We start from the raw sequence: 24,773 nt of genomic DNA, 5'->3' as shown, positions 1-24,773 counted from the left end.
TGCCTCTAAAAACCTATGTGAAATATGATTGATATGTGGAGCATTCTGTCCACTCCAAAAAGTGATCATTCTTAGATAAGCATATTGGTTCTGGAAGAACGATTGATGCAAGCATTTCCGTAAGTTTTAAAGTATGCCTAATTTATTCTGCAACTTACTTTTTTGTCTTTCACTTATATACAACATAATTTGCGCTTATGATAACCGTAGGTGCTGCTTGTGAGCCTCAAAAGTGTCAAGTGTTATCATATGATCTGCTCGTCTATATACTGAAAACGGTCTCTTTCTTTCCAATTACAATGTACAGTTGAGGCTGTATCGTCCTTTCTGAAGCCATTTAACCTTATTTCTATAGCAGATATATTCTATGTACAATTTTTACCAATACATCTATCCATAATCTTTTTGACTTTGTGCGTCTTGAGTGGTATAGAGCTTCATCATGCACGCACAAAATGACTGATGCCGGATATTGAATTTCCTTAAGCATCAAAAACCAAGCTTTTGCCGAAAACTGCATAAAGACGCGGTTATTGGGTCTTGGTGTAATGAAGAAAGTTGTAGATCTTTGCTTTTTGAGTCTATTAATACAGAGAACACAATAATTTTGCACCTAAAATATCAAATAAATAGGCGAAAACGTTTTTGAGGGGTTTCACTCTTATCGCAATACTTTTATAGTACAACTGGAAAGCAAACATGTTCATCAAAAACTAGAGCGTCTGATGCACAATTTGAGTGCCTAAAGCCGTCAATAGCTCTGTTTTTCATTCTACGGTATCAAAAAGAAGATCCAAAGTTATCAAACGAGCTTTTTTGATGACTAATATCCTTTGGTCGAATGACATTTTGGCCATTTTTCACAAGTCGTTTTTCTTAGTCCAAATCAACTCCAAATGCATACTATATGTTAGTAGTTATTATCTACAGACATTTAGCAACCCTAGCAATGAATAAGCGTGTTTTATACTTCGTTTGAGTACTTGTGGAATTCTTTGTATTTATCTTTTTTATGAATCGTTAGTTAAATCAATGCATGCAAAGTATTTACACGAACAATAAGCGTATTTCTGACTGTTGTTGATTTTTTTAACTGCGTTTATCTAAGTGAAAAAAGAAAATCGAGCAAACCAAATGTGTTGTTTTGAACTTGATGTCTCGAGTATTATTGAGAGATTTATGAATCATCTGAAGCCTTACTGTACTTCTTAACTTATAGTGAAATTGATGTAGCTTTCCACTGATTTAAAAAAAAATATGATTGTCAGTTCTAAAAAAAAAGGCGCTTTTTGTACATCAATCTCAATTTAGTACTCTATGATCTCGGTTCTCTCAATCTTATGCTGGCTTCCTGAACTGTTTTTGAAAATAATGTTGTCCATTTCTTCCGTTTGATGTATCCCTCACTTCAAATGAGACCATTCTGAATGCTTCTTTCGATATTTTATTTACTTTTTGTATGACAAAATACGTCATGATTTGTTGCGCTCAGGTATCTTTGTACTACACTTGAGGTTTCACTCTTTTCAAGGACCATTAAAATCTGTTTGCATAAAAATCATTTCAAACTCCAAACCAACAAAAATAGAACAAGGCGCAACAACAAGAAGATCACTGCTCTATCTGAGAATCATTTTTTTCCCCTCATTTTTCCATACAGTTTCCCGTCAGATAATTGAGATCACTTTGTTTGTTTTTCTTTTTCTTTTATTCATAACATGGTGAACGCCAAACAAGCAAAAAACATCCCTCACTTGTATGCCCTTACTTTGGCTGACAATGGCTCACCTACACATGATAAGACCGTAAGTTATGCAGTCCCTCAATAAAGCGCGTAACAGTCCATAGTATATTCGTATTCCTCTCTCCAAAGATGACGTGATGCTCCGTATCATTTTGAAGGCTGGTTCTTTAGCTGCTGGTGGTAAACCTACTTTGTATACCAACTATCCAGTAAGAGGGTAAGTAACATGTGTGTTTCTGGAAAGTTTTTTGTTTCTTATACGAATGTAGTGAATTTGAAAGACATACTTTTCATCCTGTCAAGTAAGTAAGCCTTTGTGCAAACCCATAACCTGATACCTTCTTGTGTGTGTATAGTTTTATCAAAGATCCTAATCTCCTTCATGCTTATTGTGATATCAAGTTGGATATTCCAGGTGCCTATCAATACAAAGTAGAATACATTGAAGACAACAACAAAAAAGTGGCCGACATTGGTTACTTTATTGCTGAACCGCGTATTGAACTGCCTCGTAGTCAAGGCAAATTGCTACCCTTGGATGGTTTAATGATTTTGTCCATGGTGCCTAAATGGATGGGTCCCATCACTCAATGGGATTCTTTGATGAAAGAAGTGGAGTATGCTGGCTACAACATGATTCATTTTGTACCACTTCAAAAACGCGGTTCGTCCAACTCACCTTACAGTATTGCTGACCAGCTTACTTATGATGACGATGTATTTGATGAAAAAGATCGCAAAAAGCCCGCCAAAGACAAGTTGGCTATTGTCCAGTCTGCTATTCAAAAGATTCGCACCAAGCATGGCATTCTCAGTCTTTCAGATGTTGTTTGGAATCATACAAGTAACAGTACCGAGTTTCTTTTGGAACATCCTGAAGCTGGTAAAATTAGGCGTTTCTATGTATTGAACAGGACATTTATTTTTTTTTTGTATGATAGGTTATAACCTTCATAATTCACCTCATTTGGTACCTGCTTATGAGCTTGATACGGCATTGATTGAGCTCTCTGGTCAAATGCAAGAAGTAGGACTTCCTACCCATGTGCAATCAGGTAACGATGCTGATAAGATCGTCGAGTACATCAAGCATCATACCCTCAAGGACCTCAAGCTATATGAATTCAAAGTCATTGATGTTGCAAAACAAGCACAAGAGATCCGTAAAGCACTTGAATTACGCAAAATCCAATGCGATCCTTCTCTTTACAAAGATGTGGACCATTTACCTACGAAAGAACGCGTTATTCTTTTTGGTAAAGATGTTGTCAAGGACGGTCATTTAGGAACTCGTTTCCACAAGTCTGTTGATATTTCTCACGCACTTTCATTCTTGTTGGCTTTCAATCATATCTCCAGCCTTAACCAAGTTTCAGAGGATCGTGTGAATGGTCTTGTGGATTCTTTCCAAAGCTTGTTGAATGACTACAATCTTCCTCTTTATGAAGAATATGATGAAGAATGTCGCATTGCTCTTGACAATATCAAAGGCCGTCTCTTGTTTACTCGTTTAGCTGAAAATGGTCCAAAACTAGGCGAAATCACCAAGACCAACCCTCTGATTGAAACTTATTTTACTCGCCTTGAAGACAAAAAAAACAAGCATCCCAAGGGCAGTATGATGTTAGCCAACAATGGCTGGATTTGGAACGCTGATCCTTTAAATGATTTTGCTGGTCCCGGCTCAGCTGCTTATCTACGCCGTGAAGTCATTATCTGGGGAGACTGTGTCAAGCTTCGTTATGGTAAGACACCTAAAGACAATCCTTGGTTGTGGAAGCACATGAAGGATTACACCGAACAAATTGCCGGTATGTTCCATGGTATCCGTATCGATAACTGTCATTCGACACCTATTCATGTGGCTGAATACTTTTTGGATGCTGCTCGTAAGATCCGTTCTGATCTTTACGTGTTGGCTGAATTGTTCACTGGTTCTGCAGAAAGAGATAATGACTTTGTGTCTCGCTTAGGTATTCATGCTTTGATTCGTGAAGCAATGCAAGCTTGGGATACACATGAATTATCTCGTTTAGCTCATCGTCATGGTGGTAAACCTGTTGGAAGTATGGATGAAGATATGGTTTGGAAGAAGGTTCCCTATGAAGGTAAAGAATACAGTCATGTACTTCGTATCCCTGTTACTAGTGGAAGTATGCCTCGCGCTCTTTTCATGGATTGTACTCATGATAACGAAACTCCTTTACAAAAGAGAACACCTCAGGTAAGTCAAAGAATTATGTATATATGGATTACTTATCTATCAATTAGGATGCTCTTCCCAATGCTGCCGTTGTTGCCTTTTCTGATTGTGCTGTTGGTAGCGTAAAAGGTTATGATGAAATATACCCTCGTCTTCTTGATATCGTAAACGAAAAGCGCAAGTACAACCCTAATCCTAAGCGTGAATCAGGTATTCTTGAAGTCAAGCACAAGTTATTAGATTTGCATATCAAGATGTGTCTTGAAGGCTATCATGAAGTGCATGTGCATCAAGAGAACGACTTTTTGTTGGTCCATCGTCAACATCCCGGCTCTCATGATGGTTACTTGATGATCTCTCGAACTGCTTTCCCCGGTCAAGGCACAGGTCATTCACCTATCCGTCTTCGTAAATCTCAAGCTGAATTTTTGTTTGCTTATTCACTCAAGGTAGACGATCATACAGCTAAAGAGTCGAGCTATTTAGAGGGGCTTCCTAGTCATTTAGAAACACTCGAATCTCCTCGGTTTGAACAACATCAAGACGAAAAGGGTCAATTTGTTGAAGTAATTCTTTCTGATAACTTTGCTCCCGGTTCTATCTGTGTTATCAAGACATCCATTGACTCCAAGTATGATCAAACGCATAAATTAGTTATGTCCATCGACGATGATGTTGTTAAAAATCTTGATTTGCTTGCTATCAATGCTATCTTGTATCGTTGTGACAGTGAAGAAAGAGACAGTATTCCTGGTGGTGGTGTTTACAATGTACCTAATTTTGGTAGCTTGGTCTATGCTGGTCTTCAAGGGTTCATGTCTGTCTTGAAGTCTATCATTACGAATAATGATTTGGGCCATCCTCTTTGCGATAACTTGCGTGCAGGACCTTGGGCTCTTGAATACACTGTCAACCGATTAAAGGAATACAAAAAGGACTATCCTTCTCTTGAGCCTTTGATTGCTTGGTTTGATAAACGTATTGTGATGATTAAGGAATTACCTGATTTCTTGGTCCCCAAGTATTTTGCTCTTTTGATCAAGACAGCTTATGACAAAGTGTATGCTCATGCCTTAACCTTACTCTCTCCTTTAGTTCAACATGGTGACACCTTTATCAAACAGTTGGGTATGACAAGTGTTCAAATGGTGGGACAAGTACCCTCTGCTGGCCTTTGCCCTACCAAATCTACACCTTCTTTAGCTGCCGGTTTGCCTCATTTCACTACACACCATATGCGTGTCTGGGGTCGTGATGTCTGCATCTCTCTTCGTGGTTCATTGATGGTCACAGGTCGTTTTGAGGAAGCCAAGCAGCACATCATTGCCTTTGCTGGTTCATTGCGTCATGGCTTGATCCCTAACTTGTTGGATTCTGTCCGTTGTCCTCGATACAACTCACGCGACTCTGTCTGGTTCTTTATGCAATCCATTCAAGACTATTATCATATGGCACCTGACGGCAAATCCATCTTGAAAGCCCAGGTACCTCGTCGGTTTCCTAAGGATGATCAATTTGTGCCTGTTGAAGAAGGCTACACTTATTCTTGCACCCTAGCTGAAGTCATCCAAGAGATTTTTGAGCGACATGCTCGTGGAATTCATTTCAGAGAACATAAAGCAGGTCGAGCCATCGATGAGCAAATGTCAGACAAGGGCTTTGATATCGATATTGATGTGGACTGGGATTCTGGTGTGCTTGTGGGTGGTAATGTCTGGAACTGTGGTACTTGGATGGACAAGATGGGTGAAAGTCTCAAGGCTAAAAACAAGGGACATCCAGGCACTTCTCGTGATGGTGCTCCCACTGAAATTACTGGTTTGTTAAAGAGTGCACTTCGCTGGGTCAATCAACTGATTGAGCGTGGTGAGTATCAATGGAAGGGCGTAGATCAAGTCCAACAAGTTGAAGGTGGCAGCATCACTTATCAATACTGGAACAAGTTGTTACAGCAACACTTTGAGCGTGTCTATTATGTTCCTTTGGATGCTTCAGAAGACAAAAACTATGATGTGATTACCAAGATTGTCAATCGTCGTGGTATCTACAAGGATGTCTACAAAGCTACCGAAGCCTATACTGAATACCAACTGCGCCCTAATCTCTTTATTGCCATGGCTGTTGCTCCTGAGTTGTTTGATAAGGCTCACGCCAAATACTGTATTCAATTATGTCGTGATGTCTTGCTTGGCCCTCTTGGTATGAAGACATTAGACTCTGCAGATCAACAATACAGACCTTATTATCATAATTCTGAAGATTCAGAAGATTTCCAAACATCCAAGGGTCGTAATTACCATCAAGGACCTGAGTGGCTTTGGCCTCTTGGTTATTATCTCCGTGCTGCTCGCTACTTTGATGCTCTATCTGATCAAGACATTGCTCGCATTTTACGCAAACACCGTGACTATATCAGCCAAGATCCTTGGTGTGGTCTTCCTGAGCTTACTAACAAAGACGCTGAATATTGCCATGATTCTTGTAGAACACAAGCTTGGTCCTCTGCCACTCTTTTGGACTTGTTTTATGATTTAATTGAAGGTACACATTAATAAAATGTTTATTATACATCTATTGCTTATTATTCCAAAACCCAATCACACTCGACACATTGGCTGTTGTAGGTGGTGATAATGGTTTACCGTTTTGTAAATTGCCATTCATATAAGAGGCTCCTTGATAAGAAGATGGACTTAACGGTGTCCATTCACTATCTGATTGCAAAGAACTAGGAAACTTGAGGCTGTTTGTTCCTCCAGTCACTCGATAGGATGAGTATGGGTATTGTATTGTGTATTTACTTACAAACAAACCCGTCTTCTTCAAATGGGTTATGGCTAGTGGCACGACTTATGTCTGCCTTTGATATTTCTGTTTAAACCATGAGCGCCTTGTTTATTATACACTCCTATCTTACCTTGTCCATCTTCCCACCATTTCTTACTGTCTGTGCTTGGAGGTGGATCTAAACTTACTTAGTCCCACACTAACGGTCATTTCATGACTTACAATCATTGGAATCAAGAGAGACATCTATCAGTGTATCTACAAACGAATCTGATAGCTTCAATGGCGTCGTAGTGGGTATTGTGTTCTTTCGTCTAGGCAATTCAGGTGCTGCCTTGACTTCAATTGAACTCAAGCTTTGGTATAATTCTTTTTGTAATTTTGTCTTGGCTTCATGATCCAAAGTAACAATCTAAACTTAAAGTCAGTCTATTTACAAGTATTTCATCTACCTACATCTGTTTCAAACAAGGCAAGTACTATATAAAGAAAAAAGTTAATGATGTATTTTTGTAAGTAGGAGAGATTACCAGGACGATGATCAGATGTGTATAATTCTGCTCGAGCGTATTGAATTTGCTTTAATTGTTTTCCCTTATAGACAATACGATCTGTCCAGCCAGGAATACGCTGTTTTTCACTATAGGTGGATGAGTTTTTTTTTTTGGGGGATATAGATCTACTTTTTACCTTGTGTCATAGACATCAGTACCATTATCATACTTGTAAGTAGGTAAGAAGGTAATGTCACCTTCTTGGTATCCAGAAAACACTCTTCCTTCACGCATTTCTCTTGTAAGCTAATATATACATATAAAGTAGTCAGTATCAAAGAAATACGCTTTATTTTGGCTTGCCTGATCATGTCTTAAGAGCGCATCAATATTGCCGTCTCTTGCATAAAGACGTACTTCTTCATTAGGCAAAGAGACTCTATAGTTGAAGTCACTAACCCAGATAATATTACTATTTAAAAAGGTCAATACGACATTGATGTTCTATGCTGACTTTACTCATGACTGTCAATCGTCTTGCCTCTTAGAAATCGAAGACCTTCAATAATCGTATGAAAATCCGTATTACGATCATCCACATTAGAATGCCCTATTGTTTAGACATCAGCCTATTTATCTTCTTTTTTTTTCTCTCCCCTTATTTACCTGAAGCAAAATGAGCAGCTACAAAACAAAAACTTGTATCTCCATAATCCATACGAATAGCTACTGCTCCTTTATTACCAGCAATGCCCATAATACCTGTCTAACATAAAATAAGTGTATGCTATACTCTACCTTGCATACCTTTTTGATTGAAGTTTCTACGTTTCGAATCTCTTCCACAATGGCTGATTTTGCAAAGATGATAAGGGCAGCACCCACCAATTGATTTGAACGCAGTAAAGTATATTTAGATTTACCAGCATGATTATTCAATGTCTGTTCAATCTGTTGTTCCCATATCTTTCTCTTGTCTGCATCTGTGGCCATTACTTGCTGAGGCGATAACTCAACTATTTCTTGAAATCCAACCACATACAAATCAGGCTCTTGTTCATTCCCTATCATGAATTAAACCACTGCTTGCTTTGATATGGTTGCTTACATTGAAAGTGTTGAAGTAACCATGGATCCAAGGATTCTCCTTTAAAGGGCTTTCCATTCAAATTGTATGTGCCCGTAAAAATAGTGATCTTTCTACTGCGTGAATACTCTTTGACGCGTTTCGATAATTGACGTGTCACATTGTCGCTAATAGGGTCGTGTATCATGATCATGTTCTGATTGGCTAATTTACCAAGCAATTGATCGATGACTTCCTGCCTTGCTTTATCTTGGAAATTGTTGATATAGAATCGATTGACAGACCTTGTGGCGTCACTCAATACATTCATGAATGTCACTTTACCAGTACGCGTAAATGCTGATTTGAGTGCACCTGTGCCTGCATAAATCTTACTTAACGAATCGCCATTTTCAGCCCATAGATGAGAATGGCGTGCCACCAAAGTAGGATAGGCCAATGGCTGAAATCGTACTTGTAAGAAATTCAATAGTGCTTTACGTGAAATTTCGTTTTGAACAAGATTGGTTCTGTCTAAACAATCCATGCAATTAGTGCGGAATACGCCTTTTTGAGTACAAATAATCAGATTGTCTTCTGTGTCCATCAAAAAGAATCCATATTCTTCTATGGTGTCACGAATATCACGCATTAAAATAGCCACATTATCATAATTGCCTCCTCGACATTCGGCATGTAAATCAAAGTTGACCATCCGAACCAAGTCTTGGCCATAATTCAATTGCTGGACTGCTGTATTGAATGCATGACTAAGCACAGATTCACCTGCTGAAGTCTCCTTTTGTGATAAAAGATTGATATTGCTCACACCATGGTAACGGTCGAGCAGTTCATCAAAATGCCGCTTCACGGCTGGTTGAGTTGCTCCTGGTCCTCGCGAAATCTGGATTTTATGCTGTACCAATTGCATGCCTTGCTGTTCCCAAAAGACAGGCACACTACCTCGTATCTGTGTAAATCCATAACATATTCTATCTGAATACAAGATCGTTTCTGTCTATTTGTTCTTAGCCTATGATACTCGATGTTCCTGTGTGTCTTGTTACCTCGACGAAATTAGCGACATGACCATTATCATCAATGCCTCTCGAATTAAACCGTGTGCCTGCTCTTTGACAACTGAGTTTAGAAATCACAGATAATTCATAACGTTCATTGTCTAGATCGACTGTCTCGGTACCCACATAACCTCGTATCGCAAACACTAAAAAACCGCCACGATCCAGGTTCATTTGACTCTTTCTATCCAGTTTAGATCGAAAGTCCAATAATCCAGAAATTAAGAATTGGTTCCATAAGAAATGTTCATCAAACGAATGAGCCCCTAACGAGGCCACTGAAGTACTAAATGACGTCATGAACATCATTGAAGCATCATCTTCACTTACCGTGCTTGTACTGTCTTTGTCAAGTCGAAATCAGGTGTAAAATAAAAACTGCCTACCGAAAACAGCTTTTGAAGTTGAGCACAAGGATGTTGAATAGTACTATTGTTAGGCTGATCCCATTCATCGTCCCAGCTTGCAGGATCATCGAGATCGTCATACCGAGCACTGGAAAGTGAATAAAATGAAACAGACTGTATCTTGTAGACTTCTTCTCCTGCACGTATTCTTCCGACAGAGATACAATCTGTCACAATAGCAATAAAACACTCTATTTATATCTGGTTAATATTAACGTATAGTATGATAATTCACTTGCCAGATTGAACTGTAATCAAACCAAGACAACCAAAGACTGGACGCGAGTTTAAAATACGCCATTGAGCATCTTCAAACTCGGAAGGAGGATAGAGTTTAGTGATAGCTCGAGTATCTGAACCTTGGTACTCTTCAAACACAAGTACACCTGAAGGTGCTTCTTCTAACACAGTGGGTCTTAGAGCAAGTGCTCTTGGATATTCCCTTACAAGCAGGTGAGTTTGCATAGAGAAGAAAAAAAAGAAAAAGAAAGAACAAAAGAAAAGGTTTAAAGTCCTCTTTTTTTTTTTTTACCATGTCTTGTCATTTCAAATATTTATTTAAAGGCATTCAAGATGCTTTCGATTGGCCACGCGTGTTTGCTTTGGTTATAACGTAAGTTGAAACCAGAGTTGATGTTTATTGATTAACTTAGATCGAAACCTATTCAGTCGACATTGATCAAAAGTGTGGCTCTTAATGGCGTTGTTTATTTAGGCATGCTTGTGTTTATAGAAACATTTTATAATTCACCTGATCATCACTTGTACGGTTATTCTTATGCAGTATGTTTTTCATGTTGATGGCCATGGTTTTTATTCAGTGTAAAACATAGGACTTGACAGGCTACCCATTGTATTTGATTTGTTTGTTAGTCAATTCACGCCTGTATAACAAGATTGCACAACAACAACATGACAATACAAATATATTTGATTCTATCTATACCATTCTTTTATATGGTCATTTTGCTCTTTTTATTGCCTTGCTTAAATATATACCTTGGGTTGGATCTATTCTCTCATTCCTTTTGTACTGTATGGTGATGACTTATTATTGTTTTGAGTAAGTAGAATGAGCCCATTGTATATAAACAGACTAATTTCCTCTGTTAGATATACATGGATAGACTGGAGTATTGAACAACGCATGACGTATATAGAACAACACTGGGCTTATTGTTTAGGATTTGGTTTACCTGCAACAACAATTACCTTCTTCTTATCTACTTTGAGAGCAGGAGGTGTATTTGCTCTCATCTATCCTACTGTAAGTCATCTCTTTTTATGGAGACATTAACCATGCCTATAGTATATCATGATGGCTTCTTCAGCAACACCTGTACCTTCTTCGATACAAAAAGAGCCTGTCACTTCCTTACCTGTGTTTGTAGGTATACGATACATGCATCAGTTCATGATGCGATCCATGCGTTCTTTTATCGGCACGCCTAAAACACACAAAGACGACTTAGGCAAACTTGTCTAAGTGACTGTCCAAGTCACACATCAACAAGGAAATCCCACATACAAAAAAAAAAATAAAAAATAAAACTTTTTTTTTTTTCATATATACTATCCTATGCCCCGTGTAGAAAGAAAAGGCCGTGCTAACAAGAAGCGAGGAAAGAAAGGAGGTGCCAAGAAAGAAGAACAAGCCGAGATCAAGGCTGATTCTATGGAAATAGAACAAGTCAATACAGATCAACATGCAAGTGGCATCGTATTTCAAGATCAACACTTTCAAGCTGCTCATTTCGGTGAAGTCGATGAAGAATTGTTAGGTTATTTCAAGAATGTAGAGCAAACATTGGACGATCCTCCATTTGAGACAGGCGAAGGTAGATGATACACCCGAGGATCACAGACTTACTGTCTCTATAGATCAACGCTTGTTTGTTGAGAATGTATATACCGAAGTCGATGGCAATGAATTCCGTCTTTCAACCAACTACTCTTGTTCCTTGATTCTTGAAAAGCTTCTTAAAGTATCAGATGCTTTTCAATTGCGTGTCTTGATGGATAAATTAAGTGGCAAGACAGTCGAATTATTTGCTCATCGTTTTGCTTCTCATGTCTGTCAGACACTCTTGACATTGGCTGCTGATGTGGTTGAAAGAGAACAAAAAGAAGGTGTGGTAGACAAAGGCAAAGAAGGCGAAGGCGAACTGTTGTCAATGGAACAATTGATTTTGGGTGTATGTGAAGATATCAAACCTCATCTTGGTGGCCTTGTCTCTCAGCAGTTTGCATCGCATGATATCCGTATCTTACTTCATGTCTTGGCTGGTAAACGTATTGATGAAACAGGCGATTTGAAGGGTCAATTAAGAAGTAAGAAATCCACACAATACAAAAAGAAAACAACGATACATTGACTCGAGTAAGTAAATAGAATAGTGTATGTGTGCTATCTACTGACTTTCTATTAGTCTCATGTACGTCTATCTTCTACTCGATTGGTGCCAGCTTCATTTAAAGCAATGTTTAGAACACTCACTACTGAATTGGCTATCAACATGTCAGAAACAGAAGTCCGTACTCTTTCTGTTCACAAAGTAGCTAATCCAGTCCTTCAATTGCTGATTGAAATGCAAGACAATGATAAAGAAGGCATTAAAGCCAAGAATATCCTGATTGATCGTATCTTGTGGGGTATTGTGACTGACATTGACTCAAAAGAAGAGAACAGAGACAGAGACAGTTGGTTCGAGACACTCATTCGTGATCCTGTGGGCTCCCATTTACTGGAAGTCATTGCTAAACATGCCCCTGATGCTGTGTTTAAAAAGATCTTTAAGACGTATTTGGTAGGCAAATTTGAAAAGTTCAGTTTGCATCCTATTGCCAACTTTGTCATTCAACATATGATTGTCAATGTCAGAAAATCAAAGCAATTAGACATCATCATGAAAGAATTGGGTCATTCGTTCGATAAGCTGGTCAAAAATAGTAAGTTTGGTGTGGTGCGTAGTCTAGTGGATGCTTCTGTCAAACTTGAATCTTCGCAAAAGGTCATTGTGGATAGTTTGGCTAAAGGCTTACAGTGTGTAGAAGAGTCAAAAGAATTTGTGAATTGTGTGATGCGCATGTGGACATTAGAACAATGGAATACAGCCAGTGACCATGAAAGATTGAATTTATATCATTTCCATTTACAAGGTTGTTTGATTGTTCAGGGAATCATGAAGATGGCATCAGAAGCCAATGCTATATTGACCAACAGTTTCTTATCACAGAGACCAGATATCATTCATCGTTGGTGTTTCTCTCCTATGGGCTCAAGAGCCTTTGAAGCCGTGGTTGCATCTGTTCATGTGAACGACAAGATCAAAAAGAAGATTTTGCGTGATTTGTCTGGCAAATATGTTTCTTTGGCCAAAGATAAGTTCGGTAGCCACATCTTAGACAAGTGCTGGTTAGTGGCTGATATTGACTCTAAAGAAAAGATTGCTGCTGAATTAGTCAAGCATGAACATGAGTTAGCCAGTCATTATCTCGGTAAAAATATTCTCTGGACTTGCAAGATTGATCAATACAAACGAAGACATGATGACTGGGTTGAAAGAGAAAAGGGAGCTGAACGTAAGCGTGAAATGTTTAAAGATATTTTAGGCGAAGCACTTGTAGAAAAGAAACGTAAATTAGCATAAAAATAAATTTGTAAATTTCATATGAAAAATCAACACTTGCATGTGCACGGACACTTTGTATTTTTCACATGTCTCTCTCATTCAAGCTATACATACATATACATATATATAGAGCTCCTCTTTTCTTTCTTCCTCTCTCTCTCTCTCTCTCTCTCTCTCTCTCTCTCTCTCTCTCTCTCTCTCTCTCTCTCTCTCTCTCTCTCTCTCTCTCTGCTCTTCAGTATACAATGACTTGGACTATGCATGTAAGTCATATATGTTCATTGATTGATTGATTGACTGTATCAAGATCCCTCAAGAACCTTCTCCTACTCTTGTTCTTGTCAAGCGTATCTCTTTACAATCTTCTGAAAAGACAGGTAAGTAACTCGTATATATAGCACCTAGAGTCATGTATGTGATAGTCAAGGAATTCTTTTTGTTTTGTGGCAATATCCTTGAATTTGAAATGATCAAGTAAGTACAGTATTGAATTCGTATTAAACATATAAAAGGGACTCCAATGATCCTCAGCATCAGATGGCTTTGATTCATTTTGAACGTGAATCTGCTGCCAAGACAGCAACTCTTCTTAGCCATGGTAAGTCATTTTGCTCCCCGTATATGAAAATTGAAACGATAAAATAGCCTTGATTGATGAATGTCATATTGTGGCTACTCCTTATGTTGAGTATCCAGAACAAGAAACACAATACACCAAACCAAAGACACGTATTATTGCTGAAATCTTGGCCAATGGTTATATCTTGCAAGACCAAGTGGTTGCTAAAGGTCTTGAATATGACCACAAATACAATCTCTCAAGTCGTTTCACAAGCTACTTAAACACACTGACATCCAACATGAAACACATAGATGCAAAATATCGTATTTGGAACAAGGCATGCGACATAGAACACAAATACAAGATTCATGAAACAGTTCAATCTACAGCTCAACTGGCTCTTCAGTCTTCTACGGGTCAAAAAGTAGAGAAAATGGCCACTCAAACATTGGCTCAAATTGCTGCTGTTCATTATGAAGCCAAAAAAATTCAACATGAAAAAATAACTACTTAATAAATCTAATCATAATTCTATTGTACAATATTTTAAACCTTGAGGTTCTTGACGGCAGCACCCACAGAAGCAACAATTCTTTCAAGAGCAAGAGAGGTTTCTTCTTCAGTGATGTTAAGAGGAGGAATTAAACGAAGTGTTTCATAAATAGAGGTGGTCAAGATAAGGGTATCCAACTTTAAGGCTTCAGCAGCCACACTGCTAGCAAATCCATAAGGAACACCCATGAATTCAATACCAATCATCAGACCTTTACCACGAATATCGCATGTCACACCTTCAGGCAAAAGAGCAGGGATTTTTTCTCTTAATGTCTTGAAGAATTGTTCAGAGCGAGCAGCACAGTTATCCAAAAGTTTTTCTTCTTCAAATACTTGAAGTGTAGCCTTGGCAGCAGCACAAGAAATGGCATTACCGGCATAAGTGCCACCCATGGAACCAGCAGGTTGAAGATCCATGATTTCTTTACGAGACACGATAGCAGAAAGAGGATAACCTGAGGCAATACCCTTGGCCATGACCAAAATATCGGGCTCAACACCAAAGTGTTCAACAGCAAACATTTTACCTGTACGACCAAAACCAGATTGTACTTCATCACAAATCAACAGGATGCCATGTTTATCGCAAATCTTTCTAAGGCCAGCAAGGAAATCTATAGACCTGTCAATCTCCATCCTTTTTGTTTTTGTTTTTCTACTTACTTTGAGGAGGAACAACATAGCCACCTTCACCTTGAACAGGTTCAATCAAAATAGCAGCCGTATCTTTGGGATCTGTACGTTGCTTCAACAAGATTTCTAATTGATGAAGAGCTTCTTCACCACACCACTCAGGTGTGAATTGCTTAGGATCAGCCTTATGACAAGCCCATTGTTGGAAGTAAGGATAAGGAGCGACGTGAACACCAGGCATCAAAGGAGAGAAACCAGCGCTGTAGATCGTCTTGGAAGTCGTCAAGGCCATGGTACCAAATGTACGGCCATGGTAAGAACCTTGAAAGACAATGATGTTTTGTCGCTTTGTGGCATGACGAGCTACTTTGATAGCAGCCTCAACAGCTTCAGAACCCGAGTTCCAAAAGAAGAAGGTGTCCAATCGAGGCGAGGGCATCTTGGGCAATAAACCATCGATAAGATCAAGCATAGGTTTTTGATAAAAGATATTAACTTGACCATGAGACAAGTTACCTGCTTGTTCTTGAACAGCCTTTACAACAGTAGGGTGACAATGGCCTAACATCCATGATTACGACATGGTTTACTTCACTTGTTTCTTACCTGTGTTGGTCACACCAATACCAGTAGTGAGATCAAGATACTTTTTACCATCGACAGTATAAACATAAGTGCCCTTTGCTTTTTCAATCACCAATTCTGTGGATCTACCAATACCGGCAGCAATATGCTTTTTACCAAATTGAGCGAGTTTTGAAACAGAAGACATGAAGATATATATATATGTATATATAAATAAAAGAAAAGGTAGTTATCTATTTTATTTTTTAGGCCCTTTTTATACTTGTTAGTAGCAAGGAACTAATTTTATCCAATCACGGGAGCTTATTTGTCAGCCCTAACCAATCAGCATAATAAATTACGTTTGAATGTGAACTCTAGTGCGTTCCTTTTGTTTTGGCGTGCGAAAAAATAAACATTAGAGTCATGATTACTCTGTCTTTCTTTCCCAAGAAAGTGTTCATTTGCTGTCCTTTAAAAATGACTTATCTCTCTTTCTCACATACTCTTTTTTTTTTATCATTATCTGAGGCTAAATCAAACATAAAATAATAAAAGAAAAAAAAGAGAGAATTCATCCCATGTCATACAATGTGTCAATATGAGGTCAAAGTGACATTTTTTACTATTATAATTCAACATATCGTTTATTTTATTTTTTATTCATTTGGCTTATCTTTTATGATAACACAGATCATAGAAATAAGATAAGGCTCATTAAATAATGCAAGCTCTACAACCACACACACACACACACACACTCTTTTTTTTTAAGCCCACTAACAGAAATCATGAATAATTTGTTCATTTACCAGCATAAAACTTACCAAATCACGAAGGTATTTCTTATTTGAAACCCAGTTCATCAAGCACTTGTTTGCTTCGACTACATCTAAACCTTGTTTCTGAACCAACATATCTACCAAAGCATCCTGAACGCCCTTCGCCATACCCTTAGCATCACCACAGACATAAATAGCAGCATCTTGACCAACAATCAAATCATACAAGACATCTGTATCTCGCTTGATCAGATCTTGAACATACACACGGGGCAATCCTTCAGCAGAACGACTCTCTGCTAATCCCAAATAAGTAATGGTTCCATCTTGCTGAAACTCATTTAATTCTCTTTCAAACAAAAAGTCCTTGGCCTTTTCACGGTAGCCATAATAGACATAGATAGGACCAAAGGCGTCTCGGATCTGTTGAGCAGGTTGGTGGCCAAGACCACCCATCGAGAGACGGATCTGACGCTGTGTCTGTCTGTGTTCAAGGAAGCCAATAAAGGGAGCAATGCCTGTGCCTGGACCAATCAAGATCAATGGGCGTTCTGTTGCTTGAGGCAAGACAAACGCATTGACATTAGGACGGACATACATAGGCACCTTGATGTCTTTTGTTACTGGAATCTCGGTCTTGAGAGGTGTTGTGCGACTAGGAATCAGATCTGTGATCTTGTCCATCCAAGGCGTGGCCACACCTTTACGCTGGACTTTGTTGGCTGTGATATACTCAACCACATTAAACGCAAATCGAATCTTGCCTTGACGCTTTAAGGGAGAACTCGAAATAGAGTAATAACGAGGCATATGAGCAGGCAAAAGATCCAAAAGACGTTCAATGGGTGGGTGACAATGAGGGAAGGATTCAAGAATATCAAGCAAATTGGGTGATTCATCACGCACAGCTTGAAATGCAGCTGTACCTTGCTTACTACAGATATACATCAAACTCAACTTTTCTTTAGGATCCGTTGTATAATCTGCCAACATTCTAAACAGAGCTTTACGGGGTTGACTGGTGAGATCAACAGCATAACGGAATAATTCATGCAAAGTGGTGTGTGTAGCATGTTCCAAGTGACTAGGTAAGTTGTCTCCTTGTACTTGATACAGTTGATGATAGTCTTCTGGCTTGATGTTCAAACGACTCAAGATGGCTTCCACTAAATCTTCATCATTCGGTGCCAAGACAGCAAAAGCATCGCCTGGCTCATAATGTGTGTCTTGTCCAACATCCAACTCGACTTCTAATGTACGCTTGACAGCATCTGGTGTGGTCAAACAAGCCACCATGGTCACAGGAGCATACTGAATAGGCACAGGTGTAGGGACAAAATCAGGTACTTTGCCTGAAAGATCCTCACCGTTCTTTCTACCTTCTAACTTGACAAGCTTAACCACAGGAACAGACACACGAGGCAACCCTGTCAATTTAGCACCTGCTTCTAATCCAGCCAAGTTGATAGTAAGAGGATTTCCCTTAGCCACGACTTTGTCTTGTTCAGTGGATGTCACAAGTGAATTCTCAAGATGCGTGTATTTCTCTACAGGTTCGGGGAGTGTCTTTTTACGCTGTTGCATAGAATAAGGTACACTCGCCGGATCAATTTGAAGTTGTGTCATCTTCTGTTCTAATTCCTTTTCAGCAGCAATAGAAGCTTCCACAGACATATCTGAGTTTTGTTTCAAGACAGTAGGTAATACTGTCCATAGATCCTCGATCCAAGGGTCGACTGTGTTCTCAAGACCTTCAGCATCATCAGCCAAGGCCTTTTCATAAAACACAGTGGCACCGAGATCCTTGAATTTCTTCTCGAGCTTCTTGCCTGTGTTATTAAAGTTGGAGTAGTTGCTGTCACCTAAACCAAGCACAGTAAAGCGAGTGTTGGTAAAATAAGCTTTGTCTTTGTTACGACGCAAGAATCGCCAAAACTTGAGTGAGTTGTCAGGTGCATCCCCATCACCTGTATTAGAAGACACAAGAATAACGATGCCAGCTGTTTGAAGAGGTGCCTAATAGAGATACATTCAGTAACTAAGAACAGATGGGATAGTGTCTTGTTACCAAAGCATAATCGTCCATGACAAAGCATTGACCTTGATATCCCTTTTTACTTGCTTCTGCATGAATGCTTTTAGCAATCCATTCAGCATTACCCGTTTGAGAAGCCCATAAAATAAGATAGTCAGAAGCAAGATGGGACATGGTTAAAAGAGAGAGAGAGAAAGAGAGATAGAAAAAAAGCCACTTTCTTTTTCTTTCTTTTTTTTTTAAACATGACAGACCTGTCAAACCAAATCAACTTGTTTTCTTCGCGTATCAACGAACAGTTGGAGAAACTAGAGAGTGAATATCGACGTTGGACGAATTATAAGCATGATTATGATGCACTTGAAGTACAACTTAAGTCATTACCTGATACTACAACCAAGACAGCTATGGTAAAGACGCCATTCACGTTTTCTTGTGCTGAAAGGTATATCAGATTCCTATAGGTAAACTTGCTTTTATGCCTGGTAAGATCATCCATACAAATGAGATCCTTGTCTTGTTGGGGGATCAATATTATGCTGAGCGTTCTGCAAAGCAAGCCGTGGACATCTTGCAACGTCGTAGAGAAGGTAAATAGATAAACACAAAGTAGGTGGGCTCATGTGTTTGTAGTGGTTGTTGAGAACATGCGTTTAGCAGAAGCCGAATTGAATAGCTTTAGAGCAAAGAAAGAAGCCTTGAAAGAAACAAGTGGTTCATTGACACCTTCTGGACAACAGGTAATATATCAATGCGTCCCATACGATGAGACTAAAGACAAACAGTTAAATGAAGAAGGATTACCCATCATGGAAATTCGTGAAGAATTATCTCCTGTTGAGAACAAACCCATTGAAGCTAAAAAAGAACCTGTTCAGCAAGAAGGATTGCCTGAATCTGTGCTACGTGCAAGAGCTATGATGAAAGAAGCAGATGAAAAGATGAAAGATATGCTTGAAGATAAAGAAAACAAGGCTCTGTTTGATTTATTACGTGAATTAGAAGAAGAAGAAGAAGAAGAAGAAGAGGAAGAAGGGGAAGAAAAACAAGAGCCAGTTGTTCAATTTAAAGTGAAAGAGTCAAGTGAAAGCACAGACGATGGATTGGATAGTGATATTGATGAAGAAGAAGATGACCGATATGACACTGAAATTGCAGAGAATATGTTTGATCGATTTGGTGATGATGAAGAATATGGGCTAGATGGTACTGTTGACCAAGAAGACTTTACACATTATGAACAAGAGAAACCATTTGACAGTGAAGAAGATGAAAAGAGTACACCTAAAGTAATCACCAAGAAGAAGGCACCACCCAAGACGACTGAAGAACAACCTATGGAAAAGACAAAAGAACCACAGCTTAGTGAAAAGACTGAAGAACCACAGCTTAGTGAAAAGACTGAAGAACCACCTAAAAAGATGTCTAGATTCAAACTTGCACAACAAGAGAAAAAGAAAGCATTGGAACCAATTGTCAAAGAAGCAGATACTGAAGATACACCTAACCAAGATAAACCAAAGAAATTTTCTAAATTCAAGCTTTTACGTCAAGAACAAAAGGAAAGGCCAACCAAATCAGTTGTAACAGAGAAAGTACCTGCTCTTAAAGAAGTACCCATTGTCAAAGAAACAAAAGAAGAAGACAATGACTTGATTGAACCTAAATCCACTGCTGATCGACAAATACCTCAAGTCGAAACTACCAAAAAACCCTCTCGATTTAAGGCTGAACAAACACGTATGAAACAAGCTGTGGCTATTGAGAAACCCAAGCGTACAGTCACATGGGACACAACTACCTCTGTCCGTGACCATGACAGCACTCATGCACCCTCTGTTGTGTCTGAGACAGCAAGTTATTCTCAACCCATCAAATCAGACATGATTCGGTCTCCTGCTGATATTTTCAATCGCATCAAACAACAAGTGGATGATTACCCTTCGCTTGATACAGAGGATGAAGGACAACCTATGGATTTAAATGAGTTGATCAAGGCTGCTAGGGACAACAAAGAAGTGTTTTATGGATCCACTCAAGGCACAGAAACATTGATTCAACCTATACATCAAGAAGGAATCATGGTTGCAAAGAAGAGTAAATTAGACAACAAAATCATGAAGGGAGCTGTGATGGAAAGAGATAGTGTGCCTGTTGATTTAGAACAAGTACAAGATGATATGGATTTACGAGAAATCAGTTCAGGTTATCAACAAAAGAGACAAAATATGTTGGCTGCTACAGGTGGATTCTCATTTGATATTAAACCTGAATTTGAAGTTATTGAGGAAGAATTGCCCTTACCTAACAAACAGCAACAACAAGAAGAAGAAGAAGAACAAACAGTACCTCGAAAGATATCTCGATTTAAGGCAGCTAGACTAGGCATGAAAGATCAAGAAGAGTATTAAATTTTAGTTTATTATTATTATTATTATTATTATTCTATTTGTTTTTTAGCAGCTTCTTTTTTGACAAGATCCCAAGCTTCTTGTCTTTTTTGTATGTCGAGTTGTTTACTATAACATCAGTTAGATATCAACTGTTGATCCTTCTGTTCTTACTTTTCTTCATTCTGTTTATATACAGCAGTACATTGCTCAAATAAGGCTGGATCCATGTCCATGAATATCTTGAGTGCATTGTAAACCAGTGAATGTATTGTTCTAATAGGCCTAAATTCAGTTCAATGTGAAGGCGTATGAATACTCTACCTGTTCCAGTGTTGATGTGAATAAGTATAAAGAGGTTTAAACATGATGGGCATAATCACGCTGATATTTTCATGTATCAAATTCAAAATGAACTCATTATTCCAGAGATAGAGAGCCCGCTCTGCCACTTGAAAATGACAACTGGATACGCACTGTGCAATCTTCTGAAAGACAGGTACCATTATTTTAGGAAATTCAACATTATCTGTCACATCCAATATTTCTTCAATCTCATTCAAGAACATGACTTCTTTGGCACTATTAACTTTGGGCCAATATCTTAGTAAATGATCTACTACCTATAATATATATATATATATATATATATATATTGATTAGCTTATTCATTATCTGTCTGATGAATAGTTTACTTGTTTTGTTAGAGAAGCATCTTTTTCAAGGAATTGGACTACACAATAAGCCAGCTGTGGATGATAAGTAGAGAGAGTAGGTGGTTTATGCAATGGCATCAGCACACGAATTAAAAATGTCTTGTGTTCTTCTTTTAAGGGAAGTGCAAATCCATTGATAATACTGCCCAAGATTTCTAATAGTTCAGCAACACCATTGAAACTTTGGGTTTCATACACAAATTGGAAAAAGATGTGGTTGATTGATTTTCGAATAAATGCTCGTAAATTCAGAAATTTGCCATACAATCGATGTAATGTTGTCTTGAGAAAGTCTCTCTCTCTAGGATCTTCACTATCAAACAATTCAAGCAACTAACAAGATAAGTATACATGTATGTATACATCTCAACTTACCTGTAAAATAAACTTTTGGTCAATGTACTTTTTGGCTTCATGAACATTGAAATCAGGCGATTCAACAAACCGTAAAAAGAATTCATAGACAAGTTGTAAATGAGGCCAAGCTGCTTCTAGTGTAGGTTCATCTTCTTCTGGATCATACCCTTCTTCTCTGTTTGCGGGTGGAGGAATCGTACGAAACAGATTGGCAGAAAACTAAGAAAATCAACTTTTGAGCCATGTCTATGCTACAGACAAACATACCATTTTCACTACTTCAGGATATACACTGTCTGTCAATGCACCTTTGGTTGTTGCCACATATTCCAACATGTCTTGTAATGCTTGTCTTTTGATTTCCTTGCCACCAAGATCTGAAGAAGGATCACTGAAATCAAACAAAACTTGACACTGTGCTAGTTTTTTCAAGAACAATTCTGTTCTTTTGGCAGGTGGTACTTCTTTAAGTAACGGTAAGTTTTCTAAAGTGACTTTGTTGTATACGTGAAAACGAGATGATTTTTGTCGTCTAGGTGCTTTTCCGATAGGAATTGTGTCTTTGGAGGCGCCTTTTAACCATGCCATAGCACTATTCGGGGGTTGTTTATTGATCTGTTTAGGTGAAGAAAGGGAAGGTGACACTAATGTGTTTTCTTGTGGTTGCATGGATAAACAAGGTAGTGTTGGTGGTGGTGGTGGTGATGACTATATATAAAAAATAAGTACGCATGCCTTGAGAATCATCATACACACTCACAGTGATACTCGGAGCTACTGTATTGTCTACAACGACAGGTGAAGCTGTAGTCGTTGTTGTAGGTAATATGTTTTGAATGCTGGCTCGAGATAAGATGGAAGGTTTATTTTGACTGTTTGATTTAGTGGATTTGTTAGTAGGTGCTGATTTCGACTTTTTAGGATTAGGCAAAGAAGAAGAAGTGGGTGTTGCGTCTACGGGTGTGTTTGCTTTAGAGACGTCTTGTTGTGAAGACTTGTTTCTAGAAAACTAATATCGTTCAATACATAATGTCATCTATTCACTACTTACAGCCACTTTAAATCCTTTAATCATGATGTAAATTGAAAAGAAAGAGAAGAAGAAAAAGGAAAAAAAAAGCGGCATTGTTGGTCTCTGAATCACATGACCAAAGGCATGATAAACCAGATATCTACACTGTAGATCTCTTTATGCGCGTTATACCCCGATAAGACACGCCCAATAAGTGTCTAGATTTATATTCAACTGCGCAGGCTTTTTAGACTGTTGATTAAACTGACGAACTTACAAGCAATGCCTTGTTGTACAAACATGGTGTGTATCTCCCTATAGAATAAAGATATATATAGGATCCGACGTTGAGCAAAATCAATAAGTGTATATATATATATATATATATATATATATATATATATGTGTGTGTGTGTGTGTGTGTGTGTGTTTGTCTATGTCAAAGTACTCAAGACAGTGTTTATTTTACAGACTACTTAAACGCGTTAATTACTTCAAATTTGAATGAGTGAATGACTGATGTCTATAAAAGGATACCTTTCATAAAGAAAATTAAAAAAAAAAACTCATTTTATTTTTTTCTCTTTTTCTTCTTGTTTTCTTTCACTTGCTAATCTTGCAAACCATGTCTCATAAGAAAACATACTCGCAAGATAGTGCTTGTGATTCTTCTGGAGAGATAGAATTTGGCATGAAAAGAGACGATGCTTCTATCTACTCTACCACATCCACCACAAGTTCTGTCTTTAGTACATCAAGTAGAATGAGTAAAATCCCAAACGCAGTAAAATCCTCAGTCAAATATCTAGTGAGGCGCAATAAGAATAGACAGAACAACGATACGATGGATCATGAAACATTAGGCTCTAAAATCAAACGAACGACCATCCATTTCAGCCTATTTCGTAAACAGAAAGAGAACACAATGCATGAAATCATACCCAGTAGTAGTAGTACACCCTATACCAACCCACAGACACACACAGAACAACAAGAACAAGTGGGCAAATTTTTATTTGGAAAACAAGTAGACGACCTCGATTTCCTTGTGCCTGAGTCTGATTCTAAAAGCGAAAAAATGGTTCAGAAACGACAGGAACCTTGGATGCGACAACGGGCTAAATCATGCCAAGTAAAGTAGTTAGATAGATACACAAAATAACTGATGCAGAGAATAGGAAAACAAAGCCCCCATGTTACGCCAATTGGCTACTAAGGGATCCTCTACAAAACTCGTCAGTAATTTACCCCAACATGATCATATTCCCTACAAATCAAGTCATAAAATGCTCGATTTACCTCTATTTAAAGGACTCGTCACGACTACACTCACTACACTCCATACCCGTCTCATCAATGAGTGTGATCGTACGCTGTCTACCATGCTCATGGCCAATGACAATCCACCGTCTCAAACAAACCCACCCTCTCAAACAAACCCTCAGGAACAACTACTGTCTGTCATTTCTGATCTTCGTAAAATGACAGAAATGGTCAACTGGGAAAACCAACAAGACAAAAAAGAGCATGTAAAAGAAGGAATTCAACAACTAGAACAAATTGTCATACATCAAGAACTCACTATTATCTCTGTCAAAGACATTGTAAGTTGGGTAGTTGTAAACTCGCGAATAACATCATTAGATATCAACCATCAAACAAATCATGAATCAATGCATCTGCCAATATTACAAAGTAGTCGAAAAAGCCATTGTTATTCCTTCTAAAGGCTATAAAATCGAAGGCATTAACAAG

At 38.4% G+C, this 24,773-nt stretch overlaps 8 protein-coding genes across 8 annotated transcripts; 4 read left to right on the top strand and 4 right to left on the bottom strand.

The window, feature by feature from the left end:
- Positions 1 to 1,586: 1,586 nt before the first annotated feature.
- Positions 1,587 to 6,499, top strand: B0P05DRAFT_519294 (glycogen debranching enzyme; the record flags this gene model as incomplete). The annotated part of the gene is made up of 6 exons (XM_051575735.1): positions 1,587 to 1,805; positions 1,849 to 1,961; positions 2,014 to 2,046; positions 2,101 to 2,627; positions 2,686 to 3,968; positions 4,016 to 6,499. Exons 1-6 carry the CDS (start codon positions 1,719 to 1,721, stop codon positions 6,497 to 6,499), a joined length of 4,527 nt encoding a protein of 1,508 aa, XP_051429615.1. The 5' UTR covers positions 1,587 to 1,718.
- Positions 6,500 to 6,518: 19 nt separating this feature from the next.
- Positions 6,519 to 10,245, bottom strand: B0P05DRAFT_592250 (SacI homology domain-containing protein; the record flags this gene model as incomplete). Its single annotated transcript, XM_051582971.1, has 15 exons — positions 6,519 to 6,709; positions 6,753 to 6,818; positions 6,865 to 6,912; positions 6,957 to 7,146; positions 7,191 to 7,213; positions 7,265 to 7,374; positions 7,425 to 7,526; positions 7,575 to 7,700; positions 7,748 to 7,838; positions 7,895 to 7,994; positions 8,036 to 8,292; positions 8,337 to 9,312; positions 9,362 to 9,659; positions 9,704 to 9,971; positions 10,041 to 10,245. The coding sequence occupies 15 exons, from the start codon at positions 10,243 to 10,245 to the stop codon at positions 6,519 to 6,521; spliced, it is 3,051 nt and encodes a 1,016-aa protein (XP_051429614.1).
- Positions 10,246 to 10,297: 52 nt separating this feature from the next.
- On the top strand, positions 10,298 to 11,380 carry B0P05DRAFT_564266 (etoposide-induced protein 2.4-domain-containing protein). Its single transcript, XM_051580812.1, has 5 exons — positions 10,298 to 10,393; positions 10,434 to 10,563; positions 10,614 to 10,843; positions 10,894 to 11,047; positions 11,090 to 11,380. The coding sequence occupies exons 1-5, from the start codon at positions 10,314 to 10,316 to the stop codon at positions 11,264 to 11,266; spliced, it is 771 nt and encodes a 256-aa protein (XP_051429613.1). The 5' UTR covers positions 10,298 to 10,313; the 3' UTR covers positions 11,267 to 11,380.
- Positions 11,333 to 13,598, top strand: B0P05DRAFT_564262 (armadillo-type protein). Its single transcript, XM_051580811.1, has 4 exons — positions 11,333 to 11,618; positions 11,662 to 12,111; positions 12,178 to 12,182; positions 12,210 to 13,598. Exons 1-4 carry the CDS (start codon positions 11,360 to 11,362, stop codon positions 13,428 to 13,430), a joined length of 1,935 nt encoding a protein of 644 aa, XP_051429612.1. The 5' UTR covers positions 11,333 to 11,359; the 3' UTR covers positions 13,431 to 13,598.
- B0P05DRAFT_564259 (uncharacterized protein) lies at positions 13,592 to 14,504 on the top strand. Its single transcript, XM_051580810.1, has 5 exons — positions 13,592 to 13,675; positions 13,720 to 13,789; positions 13,835 to 13,886; positions 13,925 to 14,010; positions 14,058 to 14,504. Exons 1-5 carry the CDS (start codon positions 13,658 to 13,660, stop codon positions 14,486 to 14,488), a joined length of 657 nt encoding a protein of 218 aa, XP_051429611.1. The 5' UTR covers positions 13,592 to 13,657; the 3' UTR covers positions 14,489 to 14,504.
- On the bottom strand, positions 14,505 to 15,961 carry B0P05DRAFT_564256 (pyridoxal phosphate-dependent transferase). Its single transcript, XM_051580809.1, has 3 exons — positions 15,769 to 15,961; positions 15,193 to 15,723; positions 14,505 to 15,143 (listed from the first exon to the last, which is right to left on the bottom strand). The coding sequence occupies exons 1-3, from the start codon at positions 15,932 to 15,934 to the stop codon at positions 14,521 to 14,523; spliced, it is 1,320 nt and encodes a 439-aa protein (XP_051429610.1). The 5' UTR covers positions 15,935 to 15,961; the 3' UTR covers positions 14,505 to 14,520.
- Positions 15,962 to 16,472: 511 nt separating this feature from the next.
- Positions 16,473 to 18,826, bottom strand: B0P05DRAFT_564253 (uncharacterized protein). Its single transcript, XM_051580808.1, has 3 exons — positions 18,577 to 18,826; positions 16,554 to 18,524; positions 16,473 to 16,505 (listed from the first exon to the last, which is right to left on the bottom strand). Exons 1-3 carry the CDS (start codon positions 18,715 to 18,717, stop codon positions 16,497 to 16,499), a joined length of 2,121 nt encoding a protein of 706 aa, XP_051429609.1. The 5' UTR covers positions 18,718 to 18,826; the 3' UTR covers positions 16,473 to 16,496.
- Positions 18,827 to 20,980: 2,154 nt separating this feature from the next.
- On the bottom strand, positions 20,981 to 23,121 carry B0P05DRAFT_564247 (phosphatase 2A regulatory B subunit-domain-containing protein; the record flags this gene model as incomplete). Its single annotated transcript, XM_051580807.1, has 8 exons — positions 23,058 to 23,121; positions 22,767 to 23,015; positions 22,274 to 22,714; positions 22,025 to 22,225; positions 21,629 to 21,982; positions 21,258 to 21,556; positions 21,108 to 21,209; positions 20,981 to 21,062 (listed from the first exon to the last, which is right to left on the bottom strand). The coding sequence occupies exons 1-8, from the start codon at positions 23,079 to 23,081 to the stop codon at positions 20,984 to 20,986; spliced, it is 1,749 nt and encodes a 582-aa protein (XP_051429608.1). The 5' UTR covers positions 23,082 to 23,121.
- Between the last annotated feature and the right edge of the window lie 1,652 nt (positions 23,122 to 24,773).

Source organism: Gilbertella persicaria (genome assembly GCF_025201335.1).
Source record: "Gilbertella persicaria strain CBS 190.32 chromosome Unknown B0P05scaffold_73, whole genome shotgun sequence".
In the NCBI taxonomy this organism is placed as follows: Eukaryota; Fungi; Mucoromycota; class Mucoromycetes; order Mucorales; family Choanephoraceae; genus Gilbertella; species Gilbertella persicaria.
The sequence above is the reverse complement of the archived record's forward strand: the minus strand, read 5'-3'. Positions and strand labels throughout refer to the sequence as shown.